At 39.2% G+C, this 15,935-nt stretch overlaps 2 protein-coding genes across 3 annotated transcripts in view; one reads left to right on the forward strand and one right to left on the reverse strand.

Annotated features, from left to right (window-relative positions):
• The window catches only part of LOC306870239 (mucosa-associated lymphoid tissue lymphoma translocation protein 1-like), a 1,002,100-nt gene that overhangs the window by 438,084 nt on the left and 548,081 nt on the right, over positions 1–15,935 (forward strand). The window lies entirely within an intron of this gene.
• The window catches only part of LOC306869457 (collagen alpha-1(XXVII) chain B-like), a gene marked incomplete at its 5' end in the record, with an annotated part of 100,701 nt that overhangs the window by 63,554 nt on the left and 21,212 nt on the right, over positions 1–15,935 (reverse strand). Inside the window, 3 exons of the mRNA XM_079416236.1 lie at positions 9,183–9,236; positions 11,793–11,846; positions 13,857–13,910. Of these exons, the coding sequence (XP_079272362.1) occupies positions 9,183–9,236; positions 11,793–11,846; positions 13,857–13,910 (162 nt within the window). The remainder of the gene's footprint in view (positions 1–9,182; positions 9,237–11,792; positions 11,847–13,856; positions 13,911–15,935) is intronic.

Genomic DNA, 15,935 nt, shown 5'->3' on the forward strand with positions numbered 1-15,935 from the left:
GCGGTCTTCGAAGTGTGTAAGGCACGCCAGGTTGATGAAGTCCTTGGTGTGTTCCACCAGCGAACGGTCCTTCTGCTCCAGGCACAGGAGTAGCATGGCAGGATCCATGTCAGGAGAGGGGGAAAACCAAAAAATAAACAAAAGAAAAAACGCCGCTAACTAAACTGTTGAGGTCCGTTATTCTGTTACGGTATTGCTCCCAGGAATGCAAACGAGACAGGCAGGTATAGAAAACAATTATATTTACTTGCAGAAACGTAAGGTGTAACATCAAACAATAACGGACATAGGAACCAGGGAGAACTCAGGCTTATAAAGGCAGGTCATCATTAAGGGAGAACAGAAACAGGTGAGGAGCTAATTAACTAATCGGGGAAACTGGGTCAATGGAAAACAAGGCAAAAACACAACAGACTCGTGACAGTACCAAATCAGCATATTAGAATGATTTCAAATTTTGTAATGGTAATACAGTATGTATAGACAGATATAGATATAGATATGAATGACAGATATAGATACATTTACAGTGTCTCCAAAACGTTTTTAGACATTTTTGGACATATAAAAATGCATGCGTTCAATTACATTTGAAACAAAATATCAGTAAATTTTCTGCAAACAAATAATGCCAGAGCTTTTAACAGAACTAAATGTGGGTCAATGAAATCAGTTCTCCAGAAGTTCACAGATGAGACCACAGGTGTAGTTCATTACATTTACTATGAACACGATCCACCAATATGTTCAGTCACACTTTATTTTAAGGTTCAATTCTCGCTATCATCAAACCATTAGCTATGAATTTTGCCTCAATAAACTCCAAATTTGCTGCTTATTAATAGTTAGTAACGTAGTTGTTAAGTTTAGGCATTGGGTAGGATTAGGGATGTAGAATACGGTCATGTAGAATATGTGCTTTATATGTACTAATAAACAGCCAATATGTTAACAATAGGCATGCTAATAAGCAGCTAGTTAATAGTGAGAATTGGTCCCTATACTAAAGTGTATCTACTGCATGTATCTTTATTAGTACATTTATTAATTTATTAACTATTTAAAACATAAACGTGTTTTTGTGAAAAATCGTTCATTAAAATAAATAAATGTTGTTTGCTTTGATATTTTATTATATAATGTAATGACATTTATGCATTTTTAAGTGTGGTTTCAGTATCCAAGGATTTTGTGGCTACTGTATGTGATTTAGAGCAAACACTCTACCCGCAGCTACTGTGCCAGTGCCAACTGTTCCATCAACTGTTTTAGGTGTTTATCTGTGCCTGCTGGGGCAAATCTCTTTACAAAACACTGCTTACAGAAACCTAATTAGTGAGGACTCTTCTGAGTAAACAAAACAAATCATAGTTTGGCACAAGCGATCAAAGACAGGTTAAATGCATACAACATGGGCTTGTGATCTCCACACTGGAACTGAGTGCTCTTCTGTGGAGGACAATGAACAATGCCCTCTCTCCTCCTAAACTATGGAAATATATTGCATAAGGGGAGGGAAGTCTCCAATGTAGAACTAAGAGTCAAATTAGGAATGAGGGCCAGGCTTCATTGCCATGAAAAAGAGAATGTGTCTTGCCATTAGTGCTTACATTTATACCATGTATAAACAGAGAACAAATAGATCCCACATGTGTGTGCCAGAGGGACCGTAATAAAAGGAAGCAACATGTATGATGCTGTATGCATGTGGTGGACTTCAGAAATTCAAAAGATAAAGCCTTCATTCGGTGTTTGCCTTTTTTTCCTAATGTATTTTATGTTATCATATTTTCATTCAGTTAAAGAAACTTGGTACACTATGATACCTTTTACACTATCATCATTATCAACACTATCACCAATAGTTTTGTATGAGTACAACTAAGTCATAACAGTCTGCAAGTTTTTTTTAATTGAAAAAGCATTCTTACATTGTTTAAAAATGATAGAAAATAACTACAGTAACTTATTGACAAGTATTTTTGTCATTGTTTTCTTTCTTACTACAACTGTTATATTATTATTACTAATGATTACACACATCGCCGCTAGAAATAGTTAATTTTGAAAAAAAATTCTTACTTTTGCATATTTCATAATATGTATTTATTTATAATATGATATATATTTATATCATATTTATTTATTTTTATTTAATGTTTGCACCATTTTACTTTTTTGTATTATTTGGTTGTTGTTTTTTTTGTACACTGTAAAAATAAATAAATAAATAAATAAATACATACATACATACATACAGACAATACTCTCATATTTGTCAGGGATTCACAGTCACAGTCACCTCAGTCACCAGCCACAACAATCACCAGATCACAATCAGCTGAATACTGATCATCAGCACCTGCAGCCATCAATCAGCACTCCTTCAAATACACACTTCATTCAGACACTCATCGTCTGGTCTACCGTTCACTACCCAGAACTGTTCCCAGACCCAATGTGCACTTACCTGTGCATACTTACCTTTAGGACTCCGACGATCATTCAGTGATTCTCCAACGAAGTACTCCATTGTTCCTGGTTCCCATTCTCCTCCGATCCTGCAACGACAAACACTCTTCAGTATTCAGCTAAGACCCTTTGAACTGTTTCTATCTCCCAGATCCTCACCTGCCATTTGCTCCACACGACCTGCTCCCCATTCAGTCAATAAATCATCCTGTTGTTCCACTTACCTGTTGTCTCTGACTCCGTTTATGACAGAAGAACGGACCAATACCGACACATCTATGGATCCCCGGTCTCCCTCACCTGCTGATATCCTGGAGGAGCTGGTCAACACTCTTCGAGTCTCGCTCATGCTAGCTCCCAACCCTCATTCTGCCTCTGCCAGTCCCATGGCTATGCCTGCTTCCTACGCGGGTGATTCGGCTGAGTGTGGCAGCTTTCTCCTTCAATTGGCCAACAGTGTCATAATTAACTCCTATGAAGCTTTCACTAAAAATTTTAAGGAAGTGTTTGGCTCAGCCACAGGAGCGCTCTCAGTATCGGATCAGTTACTACGGTTGCACCAGGGCACTTCTTCCACCAACGAATACACCTTGCAGTTTCGAACTCTGGTGGTGACTAGTGGATGGAAAGAGGCAGCTCTTCTCGGTGCATACAGACAAGGATTGGATTCAGGTATCCGTGCTCAAATGGCCATTTATGATGATTCTGTTGGATTGGAGAGCTTTATACAAAAAGCCAATCGGATTTCTCAGCGCTTATCAGCCTGCCGCACCGCCTTGCGGTGAGTACCATTCAGTTAGACCCAGTAATTTCCACGCTTTCCATGCTTTCAGTGCAACTATTCACTCCAGCCCATTCCGTTACAGCCTCAGCCCTTGTCGACTCGGGCAACTTCATATCGAAATACCTCCTAAGTCCCCTACATCTGCCCCGCCGCGGTCATGCCCAGGAGCTCCGAGTCGAAACCATCCAAGGAAAGCCGCTAGGACGTGGCAACGTAAAGTATGAGTCTCCACCATTGAAACTCAAGATCGGTAACTTGCATGAAGAGGATATCACAGTTCTGGTATTGGAGGGACCCACGGTGGACATCATCCTGGGACGCCCCCAGCTAATCCTCCATTCTCCTGAGATCAGATGGGACTCCTGTGAGGTTATTCGCTGGAGCGAATTCTGCCACCAACACTGGCAGATCACTGAACTTCCATGTCCACTCCACAAGTCATCTGCTGTCCAGATCGCCTCCACGCGTATTGAGAGTCTCGAGCCCAGTGTTACTCCCTCCGTCCCATCTGATTATGTAGCGTTCCAGGATGTCTTCAGCAAGCAGGCAGCCACTTAACTACCACCTCATCGGCCATGGGACTGTGCCATCGACTTGCTGCCTGGAAGTAAACTCCCCAAGGGTAGAGTATATCCCGGAGCGCAAGGCTATGGAGGAATACATCAAGAAGGCTCTTAACCAAGGATTCATATGGCCATCCAGCTCACCGGCGGCCTCAAGTTTCTTCTTCGTGGGTAAGAAGGACGGGGGCTTGCGGCCTTGCATCGATTACCGAGCTCTGAACTCCCAGACGGTCAAGCTTCCTTATCCACTTCCCCTGATCCCTGCCGCTCTCTGAGAACTCCGTGGGGCACGCATCTTCTCCAAGCTGGACCTGCAGAGTGCGTATAATCTCGTTCGAATCTGGGAAGGCGATGAATGGAAGACGGCCTTCATTACCCCTTCCGGTCACTATGAATAGCTCGTAGTGCCATATGGCCTTGCCAATGTCCCATCCGTCTTCCAGGAATTCATGAACGAGGTGTTCCGGGAGTTCCTCCACAACTTTGTGATTGTCTACATCGAATAAATACTCATCTACTCCCGGAACCTGTCTGACCATCGCCACCACGTTAAGCAGGTCCTTCAGAGGCTCCGCCAGCACCATTTGTACCTCAAGCTGGAGAAGTTTGAGTTCCATCGCCCCACTGTGCAGTTCCTCGGCTACATCATCGGTCAGGAGGGAATTCAGATGGACCAGGGGAAGGTGACAGCCAATTCCCCAGTCAGTAAACGAGCTTCAGAGATTCCTGGTATTTGCTAATTTCTATCGACGTTTCATCAAGTATTTCATTCTGCATACGGTCCCATTGACCACCATGCTCAGAGGTAAACCCAAGTCCCTGACCTGGAACTCCTGCACCCACGAAGCCTTCACAAAACTCAAGACTGCATTCTGTCCCAGCAATTCGGTGAGACTCCACGCCTCCAGCCTTGCGCATACTACTCTAATAAACTGACCCCAGTGGAGCAGAATTATGATATCGATAACAGTGAGCTGTTGGCCATCAAACTAGACCTAGAAGAGTGGCGGTATTGGCTGGAGGAAGCTAACCATCCCTTCACCGTCATCACAGACCACAAAAACCTCCAATATTTCCGTGAAGCCAAGAGGCTCAATCCCAGACAAGCCCGCTGGGCAATTGTAGTATACGCTGTGATGGATCATATTTCAGGGATTTGGACAAACAACCTATACGGGTGTATTGGTTGGAGGACAGGTTGCTTGAAATGCCTCTTTGGCGCTGACATTGTATATCTCCAGCAGCTACAGCAAGTTATCAGTAATGGCGGAGGTGGACCACAGCTTCTCACTCAGGGCTGTCTATAGGACAGCGTCACAAATGGGCAAGACTTTTTCCCCTCGGTGACGTGAACAGAGGGAGAATCTGAAACAGCTCTTTTGGAGAGACTGTTTATGATTTTTCAGATTGTAAAAAAATGAGTGGGTGGATTTTTACCATTATAGGCTAATTGTTTTCACACACTGCGGCCACACAACTGTGTTCAAACACCTTATAAAAGTGATTTTTGCATAATAGGTCCCCTTTAACACAATATCTCAGCAGCACTCCACTGGGAACTTGGTTCATAAATTTAAATCACTAACTTCTAGTTCTGTGATTTCTGCTGATACTGCACGCTACTAAATAAACCAAGACAGCTTAGCTCTTAGCCACTCAATTTAAACTTGATTTATTTCATCTTTAAAAACATCTGACAGTTGGAGTTTTGGTCCAAAACAAAGACAATCCAAGACAGTCTGTAGTATCTGAACTGTTTTGCACTATTTATCTTATGTAATCCTTAGCTACAGAAAAAGGAACAAATATACTTTTTTTATTCTCTCTTGACCCGAGTGTCGCTTCATAAAACTATTGCAGACAGAGATGCTCTTCCAGGTAACTATGAATGGACGCCTCCAATTCCAAAAAAACACAGCTTGTTCTAGTTCCATTTCACAGTCTGTGCCAAAGGTCTTCCTCCCAATTGGTCATTCACCTCTGGCTGAGTAAAAGCAAAAGTATTTTTTTCCCCCTGCAGTAACTGGCTCTTTTTCCATCTCATTCAGTAAATCTGTGACGACAATAAAGTTTAATATAATTACGCTATTACAACCAAGGACATCTATGAGACTGATATCCAGTAACAGATGTGGTCAAGGGTCTGAGTTTGTTGATATTGAATGAACATATTCCTATTACTCAAAAAAGTGGCAGGGAATGTGTTCAAAAGCCCAGTTATAAAACAAAGAAAAATAAGACAATTTTTAGCTGAGGGAACTTGGAGTTAACTATATTTTATAGCATTCTTATCCCTGTCGAAGATTTTTTTTCAATGCCTAAGGCTAAAGACCCAAATATTATGAAAATTTCCTCTCAAATACTGTTAGGTTTTCCGCTTAAGCCATGCCATATAATATCAGCACAAGGTTTTGGTGTCTACTGTACTGTACTGTAGCAGTTTAATTATGGTTTAAATATTTTCACAACCAGGTCTCTTACTGGCCTTAATTTAAATTTTTTTTATAAATTTTTATAAATAAAGTGGTGTTGAATAACATTTTCTATGCAAAACATGATGCTAGGATTTTGCGGATGGTTGCCATGCAGCTACTAAGGTTTTTTTAAGTGTTTTTAGTGCATTGCTATAGGGTTGCTAGGATGTTTTGGAGGTTGCCAGGTGGTTATTTAATGGACCACATTAAAAGACTCCATCCTATGTTTAAAAGAGACAGCTTAAACCAGCCTCCAAACCAGACTTAGCTGGTCTTTAGTTGTACTATAACTGGGGTCTCAGCCTGACCAGATTAGAAGTGTCCAAAAACTCTTTAAATCCAGCAAACCAGACCAAAGATTTTTTTTTTTTTTTTTGTGTGCCTGTTTTACAGCCTGCATGGCAAAATCTGTGTCTGATCATAAAGAAAAGTAACGGCAAGGGTTCCATTTGTTGATATTAGTTAACTCTTAGTTAACCAACAATTAAAAATACCTCTAAAGCATATATGGTAACAATTTAGGTTATAAGTGTTTTCCCTCAATAAACTCCTAATTTGCTGCTTACTGATAGACGGTAAAACAGTTGTTGCAGTATTCATGTTTAGGTATTGGGTAGGGTTATGGATTCTAGAATATGGTCATGCATTAATATATGCTTTGTAAGTACTAATAAACAGCCAATATGCCAGTAAATATGAATATGATAATAATTAATTAATAAACTGCTAATAAGCAACTGGTTAATAGTGAGCAGGTTCCTTAATCTAAAGAGTTACCACATTTTCTAATCTTAAAGTTACTTTTAGAATTTACCAAGACATCATTAAAATCATCAAAAATAAATGTTGTTAATATTATTTAATGAACATGAGCTAATAAAATAAATAACAATAACAAAGATTACTATAAAGTTACAAATGTAATGCTCATTGTCAGTTAATGCATTAAATAACATTAACTTCAAGGACCATATTGAAAAGTGTTACTAGTTTAATACTTTGGGTAAGGAGTTTGTTGAAATCCTTTTAAATCTTTATGAGCAATAATAATAGTGATGCTTGCCTTAGATGCTTTGCTTTGAAAACACAAAAACTGTTTCAACTATGTCTGAGAACTTAGATAAGCAACTGAGCACAGAGCAGCTGAGTGTGGGAATATGAGTAAGAAGAAAGGAATCTGGAGCTTGTAATGACGAATGATGTGGAGTCAGCTCTACAGAAATCACTTCAGGACACATCACAGAAAAAATACTAAAATATACATGCCGTGCAACGGTTCACTGTTCACATCTTGGGTCTATAAAACAGTTACACAAACCAAAGGACAAATATAGTGTATAAAAGATCAATGCCAAAAGGGTCCCATTGAATCTCAATGAGAAAGAAAAGGGGTGGAGCATTACAATCTCCAAGCAGACGTTAGTAGCCCACGCTCGTCCTATTAAAGCACACCGTTCAGCTGTGCCAGAATCCACATCTGCTGATCCCCAGAGCGCAAGTGTGAAACGATTGAAAGACTGTACATGGCTCAATATTTTGAAATTAAAAGCATAACTCATTCCCAACCGATCATTACCTGCTCGTATGACCAAATGTGTCACTGCTACTTACTGTACATGTGTTACTTTACAGTACGTTTGAGCATTACATTTTTCATTTGTTTTATTGTTACAAGATTTTGTTTTTGGCCATGGCCCATGGATGGAATAACTTCATGGTTCGTTGCCAGCAGTAATTTAGCACAAGCAGTGTCTGCAACTATTTTCCACCAGCTTTTAATATTTTGTTTTATATCTGTGGCTGTGTGATTGGAAACACATGGAGGAAAAGAAAATGCCAGGTAATTCCATTACTTTACAATGTTTCAGGGTGTTGTTTTGATCCAAACGTTCAAACAAACACCATTGGTTATGAATATATGTAAAACTGCTGATGTAATACGACGCACATGTATGGGTCTCTTTGTGTGTGTTGTGTGACTGCGTATGCTACTCAACAGCATATAAAATTACTTCTTAGAATGCCAAAGTACTGAATGCCAAATTCACAAACCCAATTGAAAATGCCATCTGTGAAGGTTTTCTAAAAGCTTAATGGCAAATTTTCCCCTTTGGAGAAAGTGAATATGGGCGTCTTTGCAATTGCAAATGACTGTCTGAAAGTGTTAGTACTGGGACCTGGCAGAGCCAATTTTATCTCAGCGGTGTAGACAGTGTATATGTTCACTGGAAATATGACTGTTTTGAAGCAGGACTTCTGCTCTGGCCAAAGCACTGTCTGTTCATTTGATTTGGAACCCATTTACCTCTTCTTTTGTACTATATGACACCGATTTGGTCCTGTTAGGTAAAGAACATTTAAAAATAAAATACACACACTATGTGGAGGTAAACCACAGTATTTTACAAGGAACTTTCCACAGAAATCTATTGGAATTGGACTACAATGAGGTCATGTACTGGCTATCCTGTTCACAGCGGCGTCCAGGACATCACAAGGTCAGGTGGACATGTCTGAAACAAATTGGTTTCTTTCTAGAAAAGCAGGGGAAATGCTCTAAGCTTCCGTGAGGTCTACTACAAGAACCTTTTCCAATGGGATTTCACACAACTGATTTTAGGAGGAGTTCGACACAAGAACCTGTTTCGCATTTGCTGAGTTAGACTGATGTCTCGCCATCCAGAATAAGCCGTGGTATGACTGTATGTGAGGGATTACTTTAGCATCGGGCTGATAAAGCAATAATGTTTCCTGGAAAAACATGATGCCATGCTGTTGCAAATTAAGTGTGCTGAACATTTCCAAACATCTGGGTTGGGAACTATGCTTAGATCCGTTCTGTGACATGACATTGGTGGAGTCTCCCTAGAATCAAAGAATGACTCTTACCTTCCAACCAGCTTTACCGGGTAGTCCAGGTAGCCCTAATATCCCAGGGTCACCCTAAAAAGGAAAACACTGAAAATTACTCCGGGGCCCATATTCACAAAATATCTTAAGGCTAAAAGTAGCTCCTAACTTGACGATTTAGGAGAAAATCTTAAAAATAGTGTCAGTCCTAAATTTAGGACTCCTAAATTTTTCTCTAAAAGTATTTCACAAAGCATTTTAGCACTAAAACTCCTAAATGGTAAATCTCCTAAATGGCTGCCCACTGCTCCGGGTGTATGTTCACTACTGTGTGTGTACACTTGGATGGGTTAAATGCAGAGCACAAATTCCGAGTATGGGTCACCATACTTGGCCACACACCACTTCCCTTCCGAGGGGACACTTAGCCTGCATTTTAAAATCTTTATGTTAATGTGGCAATTAACATTATTTTTAAACCTTTATTTGAATACGTCAACATAATATTGCGCTCTACAATATTTCTATGAATAAATCTCTGACAGAGACCTCTCCCCTATCAACCAATCACTTTGTGCATAGTTAGTAAGCATGCTGACATAATCCATAGCAACGAGGTCAACCCCGCCCTTACTCTTAGCTAAAGACTTCTCTCTATCCGCCTAGTCTGACGTCACGTGTCACCGCTTCCGCGTCCAAACTCTCTATCAGATACCACGAGAAAACAACAAAAGGTGCTAATAAACACTCACAATGTGATATAATACTACCAAAAAAATATTATCCTAACCTTTAACTCCATACCGAAATGCCAGACAGTGAAAATATAAATATAAATAAATAAATATTAAATTATTTGTGTTTGGGACGCTGTGAGCATGGAGACTGTAGTGTACACCGTAAGTTTGAAAACGTTTAGCTTAAATGTTTAATATGAATAGACAGTGCTCATAAACGGCTGCTGAGGTAATATTCTCAAGTGAAGCGAGTTGAGGCTTGGACCCGGAAACAGCGCTTCTTATGTCACCACTTAACAAGCGGATTCCTTGGTAAAAGTTTGTCTCAGCAGCTTTGTGAACAGGTTTTAAGAGAAAACTCTTAGCTAAAAACTTTTACTGCTATTTAGGAGAACTCTTAGTGGTAAGATAAAATGTTTTGTGAATACGGGCCCTGGTATGATAAATTTGGCAATGTTAACCTATTCAGAGACACCACACATTGTAACTTAAGCCCAAAGTATATACTTCAGTTTAAGTGTACGCTAGTGCATGTGTTCAGTCGAATGTGCAGCCTTTCAAAGTGTACTCCATTTGATAGCGTGTACAAACACAGGCGGTCAACACATGCTCTAGAAAGCTTTATGTTTATCCAGCGTCTGCTCTATTTTCTCCAGAAGTTATGATTTATAAAAATGTCTTTGTACTCCTTTAAACTAAAGTTGCCGCTATCTCATAACCCTCTCACACAAGTGCTTGTCAATGCAGCCGTCTGTTATAATAGTCACCGATATTTTGTTGTTTTGTTGTTGTTCAGTCTCTTTTGTTTAGTTTTCTACTGTGAAACAACGGCCCAGGCTAGTGTTGCCATCTTGTGGAATAACTGATTAGTGCAAAACCAAGTCAAAGTACAAAGTATGCATGGTTACAAAAATCAGATGATGCGAATACAGTACGCACATACTATTCTTGTACACGTGGACACTTGCGTGCGCATAAAAGGCGAAGTATATGCTACTTGTTCACTACTATGCTATTCTGATTTCATGTTTGATCTCACAAGTCTATGAGATCTCGTCTCACTATGAAAATTATACTATAATTGGGTTATAACTGTGGTGGTCTCCACCAGTTTTAAAATCGGTTAAGATTTGAAAATAGTCTAGTGTATCCCAGGCCTTAAGGTAGAGGTGCAAAACTCAATTTCTGGAGGGCCACAGCCCTCAACTCTAATTTCACAACTCTAATTAAACACACCTGATCAGGCTAATCAAGCCCTTCAGAATGCATATTAGAATGATTTCTGAAGTGAAGTGAAGTGAAGTGACATACTGCCAAGTATGGTGACCCATACTCGGAATTCGTGCTCTGCATTTAACCCATCCAACGTGCACACACACAGCAGTGAACACACACACACACACACCGTGAACATACACCCGGAGCAGTGGGCAGCCATTTTATGCTGCAGCGCCCGGGGAGCAGTTGGGGGTTCGGTGCCTTGCTAAAGGACACCTCAGTCGTGGTATTGAGGGTGGAGAGAGCGCTGGACATTCACTCCCCCACCTACAATCCCTGCCGGCCCGAGACTCCAACCCGCAACCTTTGGATTACGAGTCCGACTCTCTAACCATTAGTCCACGACTTCCCGGTCGGATCATGTGACACTGAAGACTGGAATAATGACTGAAAACTCAGATTTGCCATCACAGGAATAAATGACATTTTAAAATATATAAATATATCAAAACAGTTCATTTAAATAGTTATTTACCAGCTGCTATTTTTTATTTGTATTCTCAAGAATTAGTATGTTGATTAATGCAAGTACTTGCATCATTTTAAGCATGAATAAAAGTTTGCTAGTGCACAATATACTTTATTCTATTTGCTTTATTCTTTATTCCATTATTCTATACTTTAAAACACATACCTTTATTCCATTTGGTGCTCTGCCAGGTGAGATTCCAGGGTCTCCCTTTTTTCCCTATAACACACAGAAGAAAAATAACTGATCCAAGCTACCACTCATGGAACAATTTACAATATTAGAATGAGGTGTATTTAGATTATACAAATCTTTCATAAAAGTTAAACGGTGTATACCATCCTAAAAAGGCTTTTAAATGAGAAGACTTTTCAAACTACCTACAGTGACACACCATTCACTGTTGTTTTGAACCATATATACATCGCACAGGAAATGAGGAGGTTACTGGGGAGTTATTGTGACCCCTGCTCTCAAATCTACTCCAAACAGAACACTGTAACAGAATTCCTCTCCTAATTTTTCTATACAGTCTACATGTATAAGAGTAATGAAGGCTTGCAAAGAGAAGAAGTGTTGTTTACATAAGAGAGTGACCCATGTACGCAAGTGAGAATAAGTTTACACTAAGCCTCTGCAATGACACTGGGGTTCACACACCACATTCTTCTGCCTTTTCAGGCATGGGATGAAGCCATGCTTTATGGTTATGATTCAAACAAATGTACAAGTGGTAGCATATTTTTTTCCTCCAATCAATCTAAGCATCTACTGTTTTTTTTTTGACAATGCTTCTGGCATTGTTTTTGCGGCTGTTTCACCAAAGTAATTATGTAAATAAGGTAAGAGTGCAAACATGCCCATGAATCTGTGCTGAATTAAATTTTCATGGCATAATCTTGCAGGTATTGAGCTTGGTTGTAAAGAATTCACCTGGCTCGTACTTCACTTACTGCAATTCAGACACCAAAATTGGCTCTTAAAAGCCAAAAAGAGTGCTCGTCTACATCATGTGTCTGGATACATTCCAGTAATAATACTCTTATCCATCATTTGATGGTTTACCGCTCAATGAATGACAAAATTATTGCTATTTGAATACAATTATAGAGAGAAACGACTGCTAGGAAGCCAACAACAAACATACTGCATCGATGTGTTAGTTTTGTGGGTCTGTCTCTCTCATTTTGTTCTTCCCTATTTCTATTTGTCTCATCCTTGTCCCAACTGGCAGTAACAGTAAGAGAGGGGAATTAAAATGTGGGCTCGCCTTCAGATGGCAAAGAAAGATCTTTGCTCTCCTGGTCTATTGTAAGAATTCCACAAGCAGCCAGATGTGGTAAAATGAACAACCGTGAAAAGCGTGAATGGAAATAAACAGGCCCAATGATGTCGTCAAACTTGTACTTCACCCATATTTCTTGCCAACGTTCATCAAAATTCAGCTACTCATGTCAACAGCTAAACGTAGATGGTAGAGTTACTGGTTTTCTATTGGTCCCAAAGTAGTGGTGTTTTTTTATGGTAGTACTGTAGTCTACTGACATAGTCTACCTTGTGATATCACTGTTGTTTAAATACACAATCACCTATTAAAGTGTTAATTAAAGTGCATATGAAGCCATTGAGTAGATCAAAGTTCATGCATATGTTTAATGATGCCCTTTGAGTTTGAGGAATTCACTAATAAATTCAAGACTTGCATCTTACGGGCACGGGTTTTTGTTATGGTATGTCCAAACATACTGATCAATGTCATCACAAATTGCTTTGTAAAACAAAAAAAACAAACAAAACTAAACAAGAACAGACGAAAGTGGGGTTAACACTTAATTTTGATTGTCCACTTTAGACATTCTACAAACAGTAAGTAACTTTGCAACTACATGTCAACTATCAGTCATTAGAGTATTAGTAGACTGTCTGCTTAATAACTTCTTACACTTTGTTTTGATGGGTCCACGACATACAACATACTGACTATGAAAACATTTGCAAGTATATGTCAACTTATTCTACTAACCCTAAACCTAACCTAACAGTCTACTTTGAGAGTTAGTAGACATGTAGTTGCAAATTAATGCGAATTTGTTGACATGTAGTTGCAAAGTCACTTATAGTTAGTAGAATGTCTTATCAAAATAAAGCCAAAAGGGGCCTCACAGTTCCAACAAACTAGTTTGTTAGCATCCACAAAAGCATTACAAATCTGTATTCAGTGGTATGTACCTTGGGTCCGGTGGCCCCTGGGCGACCTGGGTTTCCATGTGGACCAGGGGGACCCTACAAAACAACACAACACATGTTCACTTGTATTTGTGCACTGTCTCCTCCATAGTTACTGTGCAATCACTGCAGGAGACTTAAGCTGGGTCATGAGCCTTGAACCACATTACTGATTTTTTTATTTTTTCCGAACAATAAAAAGCCAGTAAAAAGATAAGAAAGGTAAGATGAGGGGCATAAAAGAGAATTAGATGTACAGAGAGAAAAAGAGTCAGTGAAATGAATACTCATGTACCAGATGGTTTTAGAAGCACATTACTTCTGTCAGTCCAATAGCTGCTATGAGGGTCCCAAATTAACACTCACGAAGTGCCAATGCAAGTAAAAATTGACTTTGGCAGGTAAAATGAGTAACTCCCCCAGTTAGGAACAGCAATGAGATTTAAATCAAATTATAAAACGATAATTTATTTGAACCTCAGTGATGTAAGGGACATAAGCTAATTAAATCAAAGACAATCCGCCGATTAAAGAAAACATCTGTCAAAACTGATCCATCTTCAAACAACTTTTCCTTAGTGGAAATTATATTGTCAGACATTTTGGAAGCCTAAAATTTTTTTTTTCTTCTTCTATGCAGTGACATATTTTGCTCAAATTGTTTCTCTCCCAAATCTCCCTGGGTTTAAGTGAACCGATATATTAATTTATTCTTTTTTTAACAGATCAGGTAAAATTGCATATCTATGTCAGTACATATATAAACAGAAACAGAATAGGGTTGCATTTAGGATAGCAATTTTACCAGCTTGATTAACTTGACATTAAAGCAGTGATGGCTCCACAGTGGCAGTCCCATCTGTAAATGCCTCACAAAACTATGAATTGTGCACTTAGGCACCTTTATAAATTTCAGACAGAAACTTGGAAAGAATGAGTGCCTAAAAGAAAACCTCATACATTTTTCATTATTCTGGCCCTCATGGTAAGTACTGTACATAAGTAGCACAGTTTGCCCAAGGCATGCATTCAGAAAATTGTCCTCCACTTAAAAAGAAAGTGTTGTGTTTTAAAGGGTAATTCTGGCATATGCTTTTGGGATATATCATATGGACATGATTTTCTTCATTAGCTCACTTTTCCAGCAGCGACCAGGGGGCTTGAGTAGAGAGAGTGCAAGAAACCTCCCTAGACACTGATTTATATGCTCTGTTAGTAAAGCAGACAAAATGGAAGTGATCTTAAACAACAAACTGCAAAAGTCACAATCCAAATGGCCATCACTTTAGAGGATAATATGTGGCAACCGAAATTAAAGGCCACACTGACAGGGAACAAACACTGTGGGGCGGTATGATTTGGGCTTGATGATGGCTTTGATGGTTTATTTGGACATGCTTTCTGCATTGTTTTAGCACCCGATTCACTCAAGAATTTATGCAAATCAGGTAAATAAGCACTATACAGCATCATTCCACTGCTACGATGCAGTACATGCAGAAAGTGTGCTTGACTACATTTCATGTCTTTATATGTACTGGTTATGCTGGTTATAATTCTTCTTTATTGCTTAATCATCATTTGATAAACTACTGCTGCCAAGATCGCTAGAAAATGTACAAAAACATCTCTCATAAATTAAATTCTGTTTACAGTTTCTGGCGCAGCCCTATTTCAGCACATTTAGTGGCTACTTAAATGGATCTCTGGTCAGTTTTTAAGACTGCTCAACTGTTCACCCTGTGTTTCATAATGTGTAAAGTGATTGCAGCAAACATCTTGGGATCTTATTAGATACACTCTAAAATATTTAAGCCTAAATTAAAGTAATATTTCAACAGAAAATGTAAATTTGCTGTAAATGTACTTATTCTAAGGCCATCCGATATGTAGATGAGTTTCCTCAGGAATGGAGTTGTGTGCATTTCTTGTGGATTATTGTGATGATTTTATCAGCTGTTTAGATTATCAATAATTGCAGGGGTTCCATTGGTGTGCACGTGATGTAATGCTACAGTATAAGTTTCTCCAAATCTGTTCTCATAAAGAAACAAACTCATCTACATCTTGGATGGCCAGAGG

The sequence above is a fragment of the Barbus barbus genome (genome assembly GCF_936440315.1).
Source record: "Barbus barbus genome assembly, chromosome: 5".
NCBI classification, from domain to species: Eukaryota; Metazoa; Chordata; class Actinopteri; order Cypriniformes; family Cyprinidae; genus Barbus; species Barbus barbus.